This window comes from Theobroma cacao, chromosome 5, assembly GCF_053813885.1.
Source record: "Theobroma cacao isolate CCN51 chromosome 5, ASM5381388v1, whole genome shotgun sequence".
Taxonomy (NCBI): Eukaryota; Viridiplantae; Streptophyta; class Magnoliopsida; order Malvales; family Malvaceae; genus Theobroma; species Theobroma cacao.
In genome coordinates, this window is record NC_142643.1 from 34,268,480 (window position 1) to 34,288,742 (window position 20,263).

General features: G+C 33.3%; 1 protein-coding gene across 1 annotated transcript in view; it reads right to left on the reverse strand.

Annotated features, from left to right (window-relative positions):
* Positions 1-19,346, reverse strand: part of ABCA1 (ATP-binding cassette A1) — a 30,024-nt gene extending 10,678 nt beyond the window's left edge. Inside the window, exons 1-23 of the mRNA XM_018121682.2 lie at positions 18,816-19,346; positions 18,631-18,710; positions 18,343-18,511; positions 17,110-17,189; positions 16,241-16,457; positions 15,554-15,783; positions 15,369-15,429; positions 15,124-15,210; positions 13,005-13,237; positions 12,804-12,918; positions 12,609-12,698; positions 10,856-11,076; positions 10,659-10,771; positions 9,471-9,577; positions 8,539-8,601; positions 7,530-7,616; positions 5,287-5,385; positions 5,013-5,197; positions 4,500-4,554; positions 4,320-4,391; positions 2,961-3,653; positions 2,609-2,787; positions 805-1,015 (exon numbers count right to left, since the gene is read on the reverse strand). Coding sequence (XP_017977171.2) covers positions 805-1,015; positions 2,609-2,787; positions 2,961-3,653; positions 4,320-4,391; positions 4,500-4,554; positions 5,013-5,197; positions 5,287-5,385; positions 7,530-7,616; positions 8,539-8,601; positions 9,471-9,577; positions 10,659-10,771; positions 10,856-11,076; positions 12,609-12,698; positions 12,804-12,918; positions 13,005-13,237; positions 15,124-15,210; positions 15,369-15,429; positions 15,554-15,783; positions 16,241-16,457; positions 17,110-17,189; positions 18,343-18,511; positions 18,631-18,710; positions 18,816-18,902 — 3,534 coding nt within the window. The 5' untranslated portion in view covers positions 18,903-19,346. The remainder of the gene's footprint in view (positions 1-804; positions 1,016-2,608; positions 2,788-2,960; positions 3,654-4,319; positions 4,392-4,499; positions 4,555-5,012; positions 5,198-5,286; positions 5,386-7,529; positions 7,617-8,538; positions 8,602-9,470; positions 9,578-10,658; positions 10,772-10,855; positions 11,077-12,608; positions 12,699-12,803; positions 12,919-13,004; positions 13,238-15,123; positions 15,211-15,368; positions 15,430-15,553; positions 15,784-16,240; positions 16,458-17,109; positions 17,190-18,342; positions 18,512-18,630; positions 18,711-18,815) is intronic.
* Positions 19,347-20,263: the final 917 nt, after the last annotated feature.

Genomic DNA, 20,263 nt, shown 5'->3' on the forward strand with positions numbered 1-20,263 from the left:
TTTCTTTCTTGCGAAGTCCCAGCAGTTATTTGTCAATATTAAGATGGATAGAATGGCTCATAGTATTCTATCCCTATCCATAAATACACTTCAGGCACTTGTCCTTCTGTCAGAAAGGTGGCCACTTACCCTTCCCATCCAATAAAGTCAAAGGAACCCCTCCTTCCCTCCAACCCCAAAGCGAGAGAGAGAGAGAGATTATAACATTTGTGTGTGCATGCTAGAACCATTATGTGCATTCTTTGGATATTTTATTAGCCCTCCCACTTTTTTCTCCCTTGGAATTCGCTGCAGTCCTTTGTCAATATTAAGATGGCACAAAACAAAGATATCAATATTCATTTCTTTAATTTGTAATTTTGGACAGAAAAGAATTTACATGCCTATAGAACCACTAAACATTTTTAAAATGGTTTAATTATCCCTCCCCACTTCTTCTCCCAGAGGTATTCCTCATGCCAATTTGTCAATAATAAGAAGGGCATAAAACAAAATTACTAAAAACCTTATCTCAATTTTTCTTTTCAAAAGCAAGAATGTCAAATTTTAAGACATGACATCCAACCTAATACCAGATACAGAGGTAGAGAGATCTCTGTTATGTTCAAACATCTAGGATACCCTAAATTTAATCACTGTGGAAGTTATTTTAAATAGAAATTTACAAGAAATTAGCCTAACAATATCACAAGATGTAAACATATGTCAAAAGAACCACATGTTTAGATCTTTACTACACTTATAGCATGACTTATAATTGTATGAAGCTGGATTGCTTATGTTAATATGAGGTACGAAGCATACATGATGTTGTAACCGCTGGCTTTTTGTCATTGGCAGAGGGTGATTGCGTGTTCGAATTGTCATATTTTTGTCACTGGTAGCAAGCCTAAGAATTGCAGAGTTCATCACGTTGATATAAGTTGGAGCAGCATGCTGACAAGAACAATTGTGTAGTACAGTGTACCCCAAACTCCCATCTTCATACACGTCATCCATCACAACAGCCCCATACCTACCCAAACATACATAAAAATAATTATATTAAAATAAAAAAGTGACATACATGCTTAAAAAGAGTTATTGGAATTCCAGCAGCTTTCATCACATTTAGAATACTCAAACATGATGAAAGAAACCACAGGAACAAAAGTTTTTAGGCACAGTTTTTCAGCATAAGATAGTATAGGCTGAAACCAGAGCAAAGAGTATAGATTAATTTATCCCTTATTTGAACAAAAAGAGAAAGGCATGTGAAAACAAGTTGGAGATATTGCTAATTTCAAAATGACTTGCCAATCAATAAGATAGGTATTTAATTATTTTGGGATGAATCAGTTAAAATCACTCAAATAAAGAGAAAGAGAATGATAAAAGAACTCAACTCAACAAAAGCCTTCATCAAACTACATGGGCTTGGTTACATGAGTTCTTTTCTAAATTCTCCTGTATACTGAGTAACACCTTCCTTGTGCCACATGCAACAAAGTCCTTTTTACCTTTTTTTTTCATCTCTTAGATTTACCATTTCTGTGTTAACTCCTTTATTCCCACCAGGGCATTCCTAAATCTAGATTACAAATAACTGATAGATAATTCCTATTTGTTTAGTACCCCTCCACGTTTCCACCAATTTATTTCTTCCTTCTTGAACACTTTACTGTCCAAAAAAAGCAAAACCTGACACCCTGTTTTTACCAACACTGCTCATTTTATGAAAATATACTCAGATAACCAACTTACCAACAGAAGACCTTCCACCATATTAAATAGAAAACTCCAGGCACATGTACATGTTATGACTTTATGACAGTATTTATGCAAAGTCACATTAATCCTTTTAACATATTTTAACGTCCAGGTGATTTTAAAACATCTAATAGATTGTACTTAGTTCATATCCTTATACCAAGAATCAAATCTTGCCCACTATTCTTGTATGTTTTAGCTTAGCCCCCAGAGACACAATACCCGGGCATTAACTGCATGACCACTACCCTGGTTGTACTATCACAAGTTTGGCGCACATCAACAGGCATGAAGATGAATGCACCAAATGCTCTTAGAAGAATCTTCGAAATGTTTTTGATCTAATATGATACCACTTAAAAAGATATAAAACCAGAATTGACAAACTTAATTAAAAAGAAAAATGGTACAAAGAGGAAAATGTGCTAACACTTCGAGATATAGTGGAACATATGAGCTCAAAACATACAATTGCACGCCAATTAAAATCATTAAAAGGTTTGACATGTCTAACAACAAATAGAAAAGACTGGGGCATTTGGCATGAGGCATAAAGATAAATCTACAGCACTGAAAACAGATCAAGCAATAATATAAAAAGGCTTTAATTATGGTTTACTAAACCCAGAAGGAGATGAAATTCAAAAGCTACAAATAATTAAATGTGGAAAATATGATGAACAAATGCTTTTGGCAGGGCATAATCATTCAGAGAGATGGATTTTGAATGCTACAAATAATTCAATGCTTCTCACACAAATGAAACATAATTAGCATCAAATAAGACATCTTATGCCATCTCAAGAAAAGACAGACATAACAATATAAGTAACTAATTTACTGATTACAGAAAATGTACCTTGACTGGTATGATTCGTTAAAGCTAGACATTAGATATTCACTCATTGAAAGTAAAACTGGTCCTAAAGCTGGTCCTGCTGCCTCAACAGCATCAGCTAAAGCGCTGTCTGAATCAGGAAATTTATATGCAGTCTGTTTAAAACGTTGAATCCATCCTCCTTTAACATACTTTGTGACCTGCAGTAGATAGCTTTTGAGAGAGGAATATTGCTTTCTTGTGAAATCACTTATCAAGAGAAGCACAATAGCCAAAAGTAAGATGCCTTTTAGCAGGATACAACCCTGGTCATGTTAATGAAATTAGAAAATAGAACTCATGACAAGAAAAAAAAAAACTATGAATAACAAACCTCCTTTGCAATAGGCCAGGATAGATCAAAAGGAATCGGACCACCACCACCAGAACCACTTAAAAGAGGATTAAAATGTGAAGTAGTGAGGGTCACAGACGGCTGATCAGGATGTGGCTTAAGCTTAAGAAAAAGAAGTCCAAAAAGCAAGAAGATCACAGGAATCAAAAGCTGGAAAACAATTGTTTTGCGGTCTCTTCGAGCAGACACTGCCCTCTTTATAAGTAATGCCCTAGAATGTTGCCAAACCATTGACCTTGAAATCATGCAACAGCTGCAGCATTGCATACTCAAGAAGTGTATGAAACTTAGAAATATAGCAACAAATAAACCACAAATTCTGGTAACCATGGAGGATATGACCCCAATAATCCTTTTATAACTTCCCAAAAGCTTAGCATAGGAAATTCTTTTGGGCACTTGCTCATGAGAAGGGATATCAGGTGAAACAAAATTATTTCCCTGCTTAACAGATTCAGCTTCATCAAAGTCACACCCCGCAACTCTCAAAAACACTTCCTCCAAGGTTGTAACAGATATACCATAACTTTCAATGCCAAGATATCTTTTATCCTCACTAACACTTGTTTCTGTAGAAGCTGATCTTCCTATGCAACTTTCAATTTCCCTAAACATACTTTCAAAAGCTGATGAAGTTGCCAGAGGAAGCTTGAAGGAAATTTCAGTTCCAACCTGGAAGGCAATTAACAATTATATTATGCAATATAGAACATATATAGATTTTCCAGGAGTCAGGTTTTATTACCAGAACTAAAATACAGATAGAGAATTCTAAATTACGGGCTTCTTCCACTAAGTCCATTAATTATGGCTAGCTGCTTTCTTCTATTTCTTCAACTGTTTATACTTTTTGCTGGTACAAGATAGAAATAGTATTACAGAAATGTTTTCAGGGCACAGAAACACTATAACTACGAGAATCATTTATCACACTTAACTCTGAGCATTTGCAAAAAATTAAATTGAGAAAATATTATATGCCATAAATAAGCCCATCACATCATAGCACAGAAAAAAATCTCTGTATTTTCTTCTTTTTTTTCCACTCTGCCTTCTTTACATGTAAAACCAAGGAATCACATGCACTCAATAACAGACAAAAAGGTAAACAATAATCAAAGTTAATATCTGCCAACTCCTAAATAATTCAAACTTATTGAGGCAAATACTAGCCATATTATCCATATAATGATTGACAAGACAAATAAAATAAGATAATTAGCCCGTTACGAATTAGAGATGCTCACAGATTGGATGCTACAACAGATGAATACTCCTTAGATTTAACATTAAATATATTTAAAAGAAACAAAATTAGGTATAAAAGCACATGAATACCTCGCTTACACATGTTGCTGATGGAACATAACGATAAACAATATCGGCAGCTGCAGAAGCAGTTGGTGCAGACTGAGAGGAAAAAGAATAATCAGACCACCAAGGATGTAATGAAAATATATAAGTAATTGTTCAACAAGATAAAAGGAAAAAAGAAAAAAGGCAGAACCAGAAACTAACCTTCACTAGTGTAAGAGTATAACCAACCCCATACTGATGCTTCAAGAAAAGGGAGCTATTGAAAAAATAAGCATTAGAAAATATGGAACCAGTGTTAAAATATATCCCAGAAAATAACAAAAAAGTAACAAAATATTGTACAATTTTTTAGTCTATAATCAAATGTAAAAAGAAGAATTTCAATGTATCAGGGGGGAGAAAAACAAAAGAAAAAAGAAAAACAAGTAGTGAGGTAAAAGAAATCAAAAGGTTTTTTTCATTGTTCTAAGCCTTAAGTGGCCCTTCACCAAGATGACACATAAAGTGTCAGCACAGGCTTGCAGAAGTCAACAAACTCCTAGATACTCAAATAATTTAAAATCTTTTTCAGAGAGCAATAGCTCGAATTATATGTCTCCGTTATTTAGTTATAGGAAAACGTGATACGTAATGCCTGATTTGTGATTTCTTTCAAGCAAAAGTTTTCAAACAAACAGGTTTTATGGAGAAAACATGTGATTAACAAGAATCAACCTTCCACAGCATTTCAAAGAACCATCAGCCATGATGGCTATCCGATCCCCTAGTTCATCAGCCTCATCCATTGAGTGTGTTGTTAGTAATATTATTCTGCCCTTCTTTATTTTTTTTATTAACTGCCAGGTCAAACGCATTGAATATGGATCCATTCCACTGGTAGGTTCATCAAGAATAATAACCTGTAACAAGAATAAAAGAAAAACAAGAATTAACAAAGACAACTTCCAGAATCAAGAAATACCAATTGTGACATGGAACATTTTCACACCTTACTATTTCCTATCAATGCAATGCCAAGAGACAATTTCCTCTTCATACCACCAGAAAGTGCCCGCACGAAAGTGTTCAGTTTATCTGCTAAACCAACCTGACAATGACAATTGAAGTTAAAAATGTAACCATCCGCTTTTCAAAAAAAAAAGATGTAACCATCCAAGGAACAGTAATAGATAGATGGTAGGGGAGAGAGAGAGCATGTGACAGGTCCTCTGGACTTCAATGTCGTTACAAAGAAGCATATTAGATTTTTTTTTTTCGTTAAAAGAATCTGAAACATATTTGCCATAAGATTCAATTAATATTTTCTCCCCCAAAAAGTAGTAAGTTTTTGTTATGTATAACCCCAAGAATTGTATAGAACAATTTTTTTGTTCGAATGAAATTAATTGGTTCAGATCCTATCATGTAAAACAGTTCATTTCCGCAAATCTAAGAGTCCAGAAATTCATATTCATACAAGGCAGCCAGGTTCAATCAATTAATATTATGCATAGAATATGAGCCCAATAGATAAGAGTAAAAAATCACCCATAATGAGTTCAAAAATGACTCTCTACAGCAATAAACAACTTAATGAACCAGACATTGATTTTGTAGTGTTGATAAATAGAGAAACCCAAACTTAATTAAAATAAGTTAGTCATTTTACTCATACCTAAAGGTGGCAATAACTAACCAACTGAGCCCATCCAACCTAAACTGACTTGAAAAGTCAACACCCAAAGCCAATGAATCATAACCCAATTATCATATCTCTAGCAGAGAAAGATAGCAAAAGCTAATGATCCCAATTGCCTAAAACACCTAACAAAATGCCCATAATGGAAACACCCTATTGTATTATAAGGCAACAAATCTGAAATTTTACAAGGTGAGATAACACCACTTAGCTTTCCTCACATGCTAACCCAATATTAGGAACTTAAGAGAAATAAAAGTCAACGACTACAATATGACAAACAACAAATAACAATTGAAGTAACAAAGAATATGAGCCCTAATTCCAGGTTAAGGCTTCTAACCGAAAACCAATTAATAATAGGTGGACCTAACTTGAATTAGATCAACATAAAACCTTAAATAGCAGAGTAGTCAGGAAGTTACTGTCTCTGTGGTTTAGTTCAACTTCACCAAGTATGGTTGCAATTTAACTTGGTAATATCAAGTTAGTCTAGCTACTACAAAGGCTGAGATCAATCCAAGCCACATATCAGCCTTACTTGCAAAAGACAAAGCAAACCAATAATAATCTGGAATACTCTCCAACAAATGAAACCGCTGTTTTTTCAACGACTCTATTTTAATACAGTACAAACCTGATGCATCAAGTTATTACAAAATCTTAGTCATAATATTTAAGAAACACTAATTATCAATTTTAACATAAAGACACAAGTCAGAAGCAATTACAGAACCTTCGATAAGATTTTAAACAACCATATTAACCATTAAGAATAAGTTCACCTCAATCAATTGATTAATCTCCACGATAACTGTTCTTTGATCCACCTATACCCCTCTTTACTCCCTATTTGTGCCAAATGAACCCTCTGGACCAGGGCATTACCACACTATGTTGCACAAGGAAACCTCTCTTATCATATTTCTTTTAGTTTATTTTCAACTTATTTCAAGTGTCCATTTCTTGTTGTACTCTCCTGGCATTATCACACATTACCTCAATATTCTAATTTAGTAAACTAATTCCAAGAGCCCATTGATTTCAAACATCCAATGCATGATACAATAAAATTCTTTTTAACCTGCCATAATGTAGAGGACCAAAAATGTAAAAAAAGCTAATTAACCTAATATTAGATTGCATTGAAAGAAGGGATTTGGATTTCAAATTAGTATAAAAGTGGGTGATAGAATTCATAAAAACATGACTTACTTGATTTTTTTTTTTTTTCAAATTTATGGATTTGCTAGATCTCTATTTTCTGATGGATTTGGAATACCTTAATGCTTTAGGGAATTTGAAATTCATCTACTTATACCCTCTCAAATACATAGTTGGAATAGTCTTTTAGATAATGTTTACCTTCATCCCTCACAATCATATAACAAACCAAATCCAAATCCACTCCCCCAAATTTCATGTTACCAAACATACCATTATAAAATTTCAAAATAACAAAATCTCCTTTTGCGGCTTCAAGAACAAACTAATGATTCAGAATATCAAGTGAAGATGTGCACATAAATCCAGCAAGGCAGACAGGAACTTACTTCATCAACCATCTCAGTTACAGCACTCTCCAAAGTATCTTCCTTCACACCCTTCAATACGGCAAACATTTCCAAATGCTCTCTCACCTGAAAAATAAAATCAACCAAGTCAATTTTGCTACTTCAGATCAGCATAATTACCAATTAGAAACTTTAAAGAATGAAGAGATATCAAGCAACTATAACAAATTTTGGAAATCTAGGGTTCTTAAAAAAGAAAAGAGAGAAAGTAGCTTGTATTCTATCAGAAAATATTGGCAAAAGGGTCATTGACAGGGTTAGAGCTAGTTTACATGAATTACTCTATAGTCACAAAATTTAAGCAGCCTAACTTCCATAGATGGCATGAGAAGAGGGCCTAAAAGAATTGTTGTAAGGAGCTCTAAGATCTTGACACTCCAACTATAAGTGAACACTTAGAACAATTGAACACACCATGTCAGACACAACCTATGTCCTACGCTCACTCCCAAGTCCGAGCAACATAGAAATACACCTGTATGAGTAAGATTGAGTGGGAAAATCTATATTCATGCACTTATTTATGGATATGATGGATGTATGTATGCACATCTACATGCATATAAAAAGATGTTATAAACATAATGTTCATCAAGTGACCTAAAATATTACTGGTAGCATCTAGAAAGTAATGAAAGAAAATGAATCAGAACTGAACAGAGTTTGAAATGAACCCACATCCAAACCTATAAGACTACAAAGCTTATTCCTAGGCACATGAGAAAGAGGATAGAACATGCAAAGCAATAAGACATGAGAAGAAAACTATATCAAGTAGATGTATAGTAGAATAGCTTCCATGAAGCAGAAGCTTATTTTCTTCCACCATACAATCCAAAACTTCACTTGAAATAACATCCACTCATGCAAGAAGAAAATTTTTAGCACTTTATATGTGCATTTAAAAAGCTCAATATAAAACAATTTAATTAACTAACAAATACTACAGATTCTACAAATTCAAATTTAAAAGATGATTCTCGCTTACAGTCAATTCAGGGAAAAGGATATCATTTTGTGGACAGACCCCCAATTCCTTACGTATCTCATCCTACAGGGCAGATTCACAATAACAACAATATTAGAAACAGAATCACTTTTAACCGCAATAGAAACGAAAGAGATTGGGAAAAGAAGAAATAAGCAAAAAAAAGAGAGAAAAAAAAAACCATACCAATAAAACTTAATCAACTTAAAAATTATTAAAATCAATAAGTCAAGAACTTGGTATAGCTTATGCACCATGTCATAAAGATACAACAAACTCAAGTTACTTGAGACAATCTCAGTGTAAATGCATTCACTAAGCAGAAAGGAAGAGAGAGAGTTATTATCATGCATATTAAAAAGAACCTAAATTTATCACATTGACAAAACATCTTACGAAAATAATACTGTATCAGTTTCAATTTATGTAATAAAAGAAAGTTGATCATGAAAAGATATAAAACCTCCTAAACATACTTGACTGACTACCACTCTTGTTCAACGTGAATGTCTGGTAGGACCATTGGCAAGTTAGGTCTAAATTCCAAAACTTACAATAAAAACGTCAAAAGAAGTGAGGCAAAAGATTTTTTCAGCTTCAAGAATATTAGCTAAGACGATAGAAAAGAAAAATACAAAAACAACTTTGAATGCTTGTTGACTTTTCTTCAAAAAGGTTGCACATCTCAAAGTGATAAGCTATTGAATAAATGTTGACTTAGGATATTGTCTTTCTAATTAATAGACCAGATTAGAATACACAAACACACCACTTGCAAACCACAGTGCACTAAGGACAATCATAAACAGATTGGGAAGCATTCAGTACACACCCCACAAGAGATATGAGTAAAAAAACAACTTTTCAACTATTAATCAAGAAGGCATACAAAATATTAACATGTTGACAGAACTAAGGAAAAAACAACATACCATGTGTGTTAGAATACTTTTTCCAAACACCAAAGCATCCCCTGACGTTGGGGGAAGAAGGCCAACAAGCATTGATATTGTTGTACTTTTACCAGCACCATTGTGGCCTTCAACATAACAGCATAAAATCAGTAGAACAAACCAAAATTATCCATCTATGAAAGGCAGAAAGATATTTTTCCTTTTGAGGACCACAGTTTGATAAGGCTGCAAATGTTCCAACATGTCATCAATAAAGAGGCAGAAATGACTTTGGACTTCTTCCAGCATCTATGTAGTTTTAAAAATGTGCAAAGATAAGAAAACACAATTCTATAAAGAAAAAAAACTTGAACAACTGGTTAGGGGTTGATAAAAGTTTGTTGACCTCTCGATCATTTTCAAGGAAAAAAAGTTACAAAATGTAAATAACTAATATTAGCTCATCCGGTGTAAGGGTTCTTACTCAAGTAACCAAATTTTCTTCACACAAGTTCAGTCCTGATAGAAATATTATTCTTAATGAAACTGTCAAACTTGCAATACTGATGTTCTATCCAAAAAGGTGCCAACTTTTTGTGTACCCAAAAAAAAGACGCAACTGGTAATGAAATAATTAATCTTGAAGAAGTTTACACTTTAAAAACTTTTTATGCCAGCTAAAAAATTTCTTTTAACAATGCAATTTTAGGATCCACATCGTCAAATGCAACGTTGAGATGTCAAATGTGCATGGACATGCTTCTTATTAATTCTACCAAAAGGAAATGCTGAAATGAAAGAGTTATAAAGAAGAAAAGAAAAACAAGATCTTATGTGGGTGCAACTAAAGCATCATATATAAAGGATATATACTACTATATAAATGCAGCTAACTGAGTTGATTTCTGGCCTACATGTTCTTTTCTCCTATAGAAAACTCATAACTTTTAAATGTTTACTGAAACTACTCACACACCCGGCAACTGCAAGTGCTGAATATACTAAAATATAAAATGCTTAAACAGCATACTTATCGAAGATTTTTTCTTCATTTTGTTCTATCCAGTGGTTGGACATAACAATAGGGGGCAAACTCAAACACAACATTAAACACAGCCATGACCCTAGCACAACCTCCAAGAGCTAACAAAAACCGTCTCTAGGAGTGATGGATTGGGAAAGACCAAGGAGGTGACAGACATTGAGGTGTGGAAATAGCATACTCACCAAGAAGAGCTAGAATCTGGTTTTCATACAAGTTTAGCTTTAATGAGTTAACAGCACAGCACTTCCCCTTCTTAGTGGCATAAACCTTATGTAGGTCCTTTATTTGGATACATCTGCATGTCTAACATGATATTTTAGAAGCAAAACAAATCAAATTGAACAAAAAGAAGGAATCATACTAGTTTCAGTACATGTACCTGCCATCAATCTCTTGCTGCTTCATTTCCAAGCTTATGGCTTCCAAAGCAGGTCCAGACACATCCTTTCTAGGAATAATACTCTTCCTTTTGGAGATCATATCATTAACTTTTACTTCATAACAGGAAACATGATGTTTTATGGTACTTTTCTTTCTGCAAAAGCATTTGTGAAATATAAAGTTCCAAGGATAACGCACTCCACTTTCACTGGGAAGGACCTGATCAAAGGAGCATTTCAGCATATTTCATCATACACAAAATCTAGAAAAGGTAAACTAGGCATGGTGACCATACTTCCATGTAAGATAATTGTCAACCAAAATTAACCATGAGAATACCTTCAGCTCACAAAGCTGCTTAATTAAGCAAGTTAAATAATTGCTACATCATTAAATATTCTAAGAGATACTAGGTTCAAAATGTTGACTTTTAATGACCGTTTATCATTCTAAATAAAAGAAATCAATCAGCCCAAGATATACCTGATACATAGTAAACAATGATAATCCCTTCTCAAGATCAATTGTTACAACTTTGGAACAACCCTAATTCCCATCAATGGCAAAACTAAACATAACAACCAAACTTCATGCGACAAGCTGTCAACTTGAGAAAGACACTATCTTGATAAAGATATTGCAACACAAATAATTGTTGAAACCATTGGTTTTATTTGATGATAACAAAACTGTCCAAGTGATGCCAGTATAGTTTGTGATTTGTGCAGGGTTTACACTCATTGATTTGATATTTTGATAATGTGGCAGGATCAGTAAAAGATAGTTTGATCTTATTGGTTTGAAGGTTTGATTTGATCATTTGTGACAAGAATTTCTTTGTTAAAAGTTCTTTTGACATGAACCATCCTAATATTCACATAAATAACCTGATATTGAGGTTGAATATCATGTTATCAAGTGCGAATAACCTGGTATTTCTAAGCCTGAATTTGAGAAAATGATGACAGATACTCGAATAACCTTTTGTCACAAACCAAAGCATAGTTGAAAACTTCCAACCATCACAATTGAAAGCCAAAGATTGAACACCGCAAAAATACTCAAGACAAACAATTAGCATGCCAACACTTGGAAAATCTCTCTAACAGAAGTTTTCAAGGAAGATTAAAAAGAAAAAAAAAATAGCAACAAGATGTAGCAAAGATTGTATATCAAATCAAGTGAAAAGTCATTGAAGCTGACTTTTGAGTAGCACAGTTATGGGATTGAGTTTTGGCATATAAGCTCAAATCAAAAAGGTTACATTTTGATCTAGAATAAAGTATGATTGTGAAGATTCTGCTTTATCTTTTAAAATCCAAGCTATGGTTCAGTTTTTAGAGGGATTGTTCAGGAAATCCATAACTTGGGAGTTGGAGTGTCAAGGTAAAGGACATAGGTCAAGAGGACGAGCAAATATTCACCCTTAATCTCTCTTTACTCCCTATTTACTGCATTTCATGTGATCCACACAGTTTACTTTGGTTTGAGAATTTGCAATCTTTTCTTGGACTTTAGTCGTACAATTCAACCCAGCCTCCCTTGTGCTGCCATTATTTGGGACTTAAAAAGTTACTACATTTGAAACGTAAAGCAAGAAGGTCATGTTAGAACAAGGTTTTAACTCTATTATCAGCAGAAATATACACTAAATGATCAAAAACAAACAGTCTAATGAGATATCACGTGACACAAATTAAAAACCCTTGAATCAAAGAGAAAAAGAAAAATTAGGTGTTCAAAAGATATACCTTATCTAGGTAGAGACCAACTGCACAGTATAGCAATGTGTCAAACAACATCATTAAAAGGCAAACCAAAAAGTTCACTCCAGAAGATGCCTACATCAACAATTATTTAAGAAAAATAAAAAATAATTAAAAATAATAAAAAAGACAATAAATAAAGTAACTAGCAGCAGAAAAATGCACTCATTCAGAACACACCCTCCATATATTGCTCCAACGAAGTCCTACATGAGCACGTTCATAGTCAGCAAAATTAATTGATCCAAGAGCGAAGGCCGTAGGGGAGAGAAAAGAGGCAATGACCTTTAATATCCTGTAGTAGAACACGATAATTGCAATCACAACATGTTGAAACAATACATCGAAAGCATAAGATCTGTCCGTTGCACAAGTACTTACATAGCAACTGCCTCATCATTGACAGTGTAATAAGGAAAGAAAGCCCCAAGAAAAGAAAGAGTTCCCACTGCAACAGCTGTTTTTGCTCGTGTGAAGAACGTAGAGATCAAAAATGATAGCATGATCGCACTGAGTCCAAATACAAAGAAATACACAAACACCACTGTCTTATCGCTATACTTGAAAAGGCTATCCATGGTACAAATTGTAATGATACCGGATGAAAAAGCAAACTGCAAATAAAATCAAATTACATCAACATGAGAGTCCCAGAAGTAAAGATCCCCGAGACTACTCACCACCCACATCAGCAATTTTAGATACATAAATCCAAAATTAGCAACTAAAAGAATCAAGTTCCAAAAGCATGAAAATAATTATATTAATCACAATTTCTATGCATCTTCCAGCTCTCTACTAAGGTAGGTGTAGATTGACAAAAGTAAAACTGAACTTATAATTCCATAGCATAACTGGACTATAGAAACACACTTGACACATAAATGTTCAAAATCATGAAAAGAGCTTATGTCCAATAATTCTACCCACTTTTTTAACATACATGTGTTGTACAGGAATATCTTACAAGTCTCTTCCCATTGCCACCTCTGCTTCCTTTTTTTTTTTTTTTTTCCTAATCAACCACTAAAAATCATTGCTGAAGCAAGACTGACCACATGAAAAGAACCTATCAAAACCATCTACGTATTGTCTTACTAGTGCCACCACTATCATAAAATTTTTGCAATCCATACCATATACCAACGTCTTCAGAAGACAGATTTAATAAATATTTCAAAGACACCACCTAGCCTGCAAGTAGTATTACAAAGAAAATAGTAGCAGAAAACAAGGATCAACTTCACCTAGGTTCAGGAGACTATAGGTAGCATGGTGGCTACTTTAGCAAAAAAGTCTACTTTCTTGATGATATATATAAATGCAAGAATAATGCCCCTAACAGATTTTGGAATGAAGTGGTTCTCATCATTGAAGCAGCTCTGTTTCCTTGACCTTAATGTCTAAATCTGAAACTAAGAGAATGCACAAATAACTGACACATTTGGACATCTTTAATTACAGATTAAAAAGATGACAAACAATGAACTCCTTTCACGAACTATACGTTAAAAAGCATTCAAATTTGATGTATACTACTGCACACTGCATGTTGCATACTGAACGTAAATTAAGCACCTTACCACAGAAAAAACATACAGCATTCCTGTCTAAATTAAGGTCTCAACTAATTCAGACGTATAAAATTCCATAATATCATGGCAACCAAAATCAATTACGTCCCATGGAAACACCAGTTTAAGTCCAAGAAGCAGTCCCAATTATGAAGAGGACAGGCCTCATGGATTTCATATTTCCCATTCCAAAACCAAAAAGCTTTTCTGTTGGGAATGACTAAATTACTTTCTGCCACTTAACATGCTACAATTAAATGTCAATTTTTATCAAATCCATACATATCAATAAATTTAAACGCGTCTAATACTCTAACTAGGGAGATTATTTCTTCGATTGATATCTTTGCATTTTGGATAGAGAAGGGATTGTTTTAATTGTTACTAGAATTACCACCACGCTGCCAAACGGCTTTTTACTCCTGACTTCTAAAGCTACTATGGTTTAAGATGTTCAAAGAATAGTTAATCCGATAATCTATAACATCATTTAAAACTCAACCAAGCCAGCACTGTTCATAAGCTGCACCCCCTTTGCCTGACACGTGTCTAAAGGGGACATGTACTTTTTAAATTCTTTTGACCGTTTTGGTCATTTGCCAATAAAGATTTTGGATCTTTTGCCAAAGTTTTGTCTTTTGGTTAAAATACTCATTTAAGTAATTGCATCCATCACAGTGGGTCTTTTTGTAGTATTAAATCTAGGAAAAACAACACTTTATCCAATTTCATATAAATCATTTGCCAGCTTAATCCACTAGCACTAGATCCCTACCAACAGCACGTCATAGATTCTAACCTAAAAGTTTGAATCAAGAAAAAGTTTCAAACAGAAATTAAAAGAAAACTGCCTCACACTCCATCAAAAATACAAAGAACAGGAAAGTACACGACTATTCACTAGAAGTCCAGAACCAAAACTTAACCTGAAAAGCATATGTAATGAACCAAGAGAGATGGAAGATCCCATCTTTCAAGCCCATCATATAAAGACCTTCTCTTATCTTCTGCTCCTGAAATGTGAGAATTTGGAAATAGATTTAGAGATTGAGAAAATAAAAACAAAGAATATCTTGTTAAAACTTGAAAACAAATAGAAGCAAAGTTAAAAAAAATGCAGAGATGTGTTATTTATTATGTGGAAATTGTAATTGTGATAGTCATTACAAACCTTCTCAAACACAGTATAGCTAATTAGGCGAGAGATTGGATAGAGAAATCCCAACAAATACCTGTTCATTACAATGGCAGGGCAACCGGAAACAACTTGTCAACATGTTAATAACAAAAGTGCCCTTTCTAATGTAAAATTAGTAAAGATGAATACAGAGACATTAAAGTTCAGGAGACACATACAACAGGCCCATGACACTCTTAATGATGGACTGGAACTCATCATCCGTGTATTCTCGAGTTGGAAAGGGAGCTATTCTTATCTTTGTAGGGCTAAACTGTGTCCATGGTAACTCAAGGGATGATGTTGCACCAGTTGAGTGCAATGGTGAAAATTCTCTATTTTCACTATCCATGCCAGTTTTTGTTTGCTGGGAAGCAAATATGATAAAAGAATCTAACACCTGCTGAAGCTGCAGTAAGTACAAAAGTATCAACAATCACAGCAAGACATATTTCACCAAATTTGGGATGATAACTGAAGTAGATGAACTTCCTTTCACAGTGAAGAGAATTTTGAAAAAAAACGAAAACAGAATACATGAGGCAAAATCAGAGAACTCATTTGACATTTTAAGGGGGGGGGGGGGGGGGGGGTTCAATGATGTAAAATCATACAATTCTGCAAAAAGGAAGAAAAAGAATGACAAAATTTGATTATTAATATGAATGATGCACATTAAAATAACTCTTCTCTCTCTCATTCATATTTAAGATGCTGAGAAGGGAAAAAAAAATCCATCACTCTTTAATCATGCAACTCTAAGGATAAGCATAAACTGAGTAACAGAATATCAGAGAAAAGCCACGAACAAAAAGAAAACTAATGTGATAATATAAACACTATCAAAAGGAACTATTGATTCATACAGTCAAAAATCCACTGAAGCTGTATTGCATTGTTGGTATGATATCAACACCCAATTCCAAGTCATTGAGATAAGGGCCATTAGTGTCCATGATACTTTTAACATCAGGAAATCCAGAGAAAGCCCATGTGTGATTGAGGCGAATACTATAATCAAACAACTGAGGACCTTGATGATGAAATATCACTGCTCCTTTAATTTTTGGATTTGAGCAATTCCTAGGCCAAGATAAAATCAAAATTAAATCTTTTATTAGAAATGCTATTTCCTAGCACCACCCTATGACTTCCCATAAAATTAAACAACATTTCTCATATAAATAAAGATGTGTTGGATTATGAAGGACATCCAATGTATGCAAATGAAGAACAACAGCATACTAAAAAATGGAGAAGATGGAATATAAGAAAAGAAGAAGAACACAATACTATAAACAACTCTTACAATGTAGAATCAAATCAATACCTGGAAGGTTTGTACTTTATCCTTGTTTTCTTTTTTGCAATGTAATTAAAAATGAGTTTAACCACATGAATGTAAATAAAATATTTTAAAAATAAAAAACAAAGGGCCAACATTTATGTAAGGATTTCAGTAATGCGCAGGGTATCATGAAAAAATGTGTAAAACCATTTAAGTTCTAATTTTTACCTACAATTCAAGTTACTGTCAACTGCCATCATAGAATTGTTAGTTACTAATTTGAAAGTCCTTCAAACTTCTTGGAAAGTTGATGCACCCAGTAGAAGTCATGAAATAATATGTTCCCCAATTATTTCTCTTAAATTTGTTCATGTCATTAATGAAGCACATAATAACTATCAGCAAACTACCTCATATAAGTACCATCATAGAAAGAGGGCAACTTACTTAAAATCACAAGTACCATACAGATCTGATCGTATATATGCATCCAGCTCAAGCTCATCTTCATATATTTTAGAAACTAGCTGCCAGCATGAAACCATGTTGAAGGAGAGTAAGTGAGTAAAAAGCATGCCATAACAGAAAAGTTCCTAATCAAAGTAAAAAGAGAAATTCAACAACAGGGATTGTGGCTCACGTGCAACAGCAAAATTATAACTTCGCTACAAGCAAAGGACCTAAATGCAAAATAAATTTAGCAAACATTCAAAACACATTATGGTTTTTGATCTACAACTTTAATATGAAGAAACATTGAATTGGGCTAGGAATAGAAATGGGAGGAAACCAAACCACCTATGTATTTAAATATTTCAACGATGACCTCATAAACATTAGAAAATGCTCTGTTTAGTAGTTACTTTTTCTACTTGCTCTTACCTCTACAAGTATAAAGCAAGAAGTACAGCTCAATATAGACGAAAATAACATTTTTTAATATAAAATATTAAAAATTTAATTTTGTGAACAAAAAATGCATTATCTTACTTAGGGAGTTAAACAGGCTAATACAGTGCCAAGCTTGAGCTCGGCTCGATAAAAAAGCTCAAGGCTTAAGCTTGATCGAGCTTTATTTTTTTGTACTCGACTTCAGCTTGAAAAATAATCAAGCTACTCGAGCTCAACTCGTTGAGGCTCAATTATCGTCAATTTGAAAAAGGTGCTTGAAACTCAACTCAAGCTGGAGCTCAAATTCAAAATTCAACTAAAACTTGAAAATATGTAAATTAATGTACCATTTTGTTTATATAAATAAATAAAATATTAAATATTATTAAAAGATTTAAAATCTTGATAAGGCTAGAGAGCCACTCGAGTTGAGTATTAAAAAGCTCAAACTCAGCTTGACTCATTACTCGAGTAGCTTGAGCTCGAGCTTGGCTTGACATGAACAAATCGAGCCCAAGTAGCTCACAAGTAACTTGACTTATTTACACCCCTAATCTTACTTCTACATAGAACAAAACAAACATGCTTGAATGCGTTTTGCTCATTTTTAATCAATTATGATTTTGCTTTATTTACTATTTACCATCACTGTTTAGCAACTTTTAAATAGTAAATAGTGAAAGTATCAACCAAACAAAGCCATAGTTAAATCACAATCATTACGTGCCAGATATAAGAAGAAATCTGGAAAAAAAAATAAAGAGTGCAAAATTAATAATTAAAGAGCACCTGTAGTAAGGGAAATTTGATGGAAATTAAGTTAATCATCTGCCTTGTTTGTAGAGTATCAGGTGCAAAAGCTATATACTCTCCTTTGGCCAACAATAATTCCAAAACTTGTTGGAAATTAGGGGATATACCGTCGCCTACCTCCACTAACATATCTTTTCTTATATACCTAAACCAATTCAAATTCAATAACAATCAGTTCATCACCCAAAAAAAAGTCAAAATTCATAAATTTCAAAACTAAACAGGGAACAAAATAAATATGTAAAAACAGAAAAATAGACTTACGGTTGAGCAGCATGAATTTGCGTGTCAACGCGTGTTCTTATACCTATTAACAATAACAATACGATCGTAGGAAGTAAAATCTGCAACAACCAACAGAAAAGAGAAAAAAAAAAGTCAAAATAAAAAAAAAATGAAGAATTCCAATAAAACTTCAGAAAATATAAACAAAAATGAAGAACTGAAACCTCAGAAGCAGTAATAAAAGGGTGACGAATCTTAAGAAGCCAGTTCTTCCGAAGCATGGCTTTCAGTTGTCTCTTTGAAGTCCCCATTTTTGTAGCTCTTTTTTTTTTTGGTTTTTTTTTCAATTGTGTTAAATTAAAGAAGATGAAAATCAAGATTAAACCCTAGAGAGAACAAAAGCAAAGTCAATTATAGAAGAGGAAAGGAAAGGAAAGAGAGGAGGTGGCAAAACTGAAAGGCTTTGGTTGTCGTTATGGTGGCGACATTCGGAAGTTGGAAAGCAAACCCAGCAAAAAGAGAATTGTGAAGTGGAAGACTCTTTAATCAGTTAAACAGTTTCGTAGTAAATATTTGCACAGCGAGGAAGGAAAAGACGAATGGAAAATCTTAGGCCTCGGTTTTCTCGGTGGGGACCATCAGCCATGGTTGGCGTCTTTTAAAGAACCGCCGGGGTTTGGAATGTCTAGTAGAAGAGCGAGGGAACTGCAGAGTGGGTCGTTGGTGGGTGGGGAACTTGGCACGCTAGACGGCAAGTACCTCTCCGTTTCCACGTGTGGATGTGGAGTAACGCCAGACGGTAATTGGTTTTAAAATCCCCTTTTTTTTTTTTTTTGAAACCTCTAATTTGGTTTTAATTTCAATGAAGATCTTATTTTCCTTTCTTCAAGAAAAAAAAAAGAAAAAACTTTAAAAAAGATTCAAATCAAATTTGCAAGTGTCCGTTTGGTTGATATTTTCGTTTTTTTCGTAAAATTAATGGAAAATAAAAGGTAAGAAAATAGAAAATGAATAAAGAGCCAAAAAAGCAAATAATAAATATCAGTCAAATGGAGTTTAAGTAAATTTAAAATTATATTTTCCTTTGTTAAACACCTAAAATACTCTTCCTTTTTTCTACATTTCAAATTGAATTTTCAAAATTGTTATACTTTTTGACAATCAAAAGTATTATACATCAATATTATAAAAAAATTGGATTCATGATATAAAATAAACAAAAGCCAAATCTTCGTTTTTTTTTTTTAATACGTATGATAACTAAAGGGGGATAATCATTTTGAGACGGAAAGAGTAGTACTTTATAGAATTTTGAAAAGCTATAAGCATGGGATGGTCTTTCTAATTCCCTTAGCTAGCTCGGTCTTTGATATTTTCTTTCATATCCTAAAGTTTCATTTTGTGTCATTACTTACACAGATCAACCTTATTGTAAGATCATATTTATCTCAAAATAATAAAATTTAAAAAAATAAAGAAAATGGTTAAATAGGTTAACAAATAAATTAAAAAATAAATTTTTTAGTTTTAATTTAGAAAATACTCCATCTTGCTTATTTATATACTTTTTTATTATTTTTTACAAATAAATGTATTATAATTAAAATTTTAACATAATTAAGTCACATCTTACTTATTATAATAAATATCTTTTGTTAATTTACATATTATT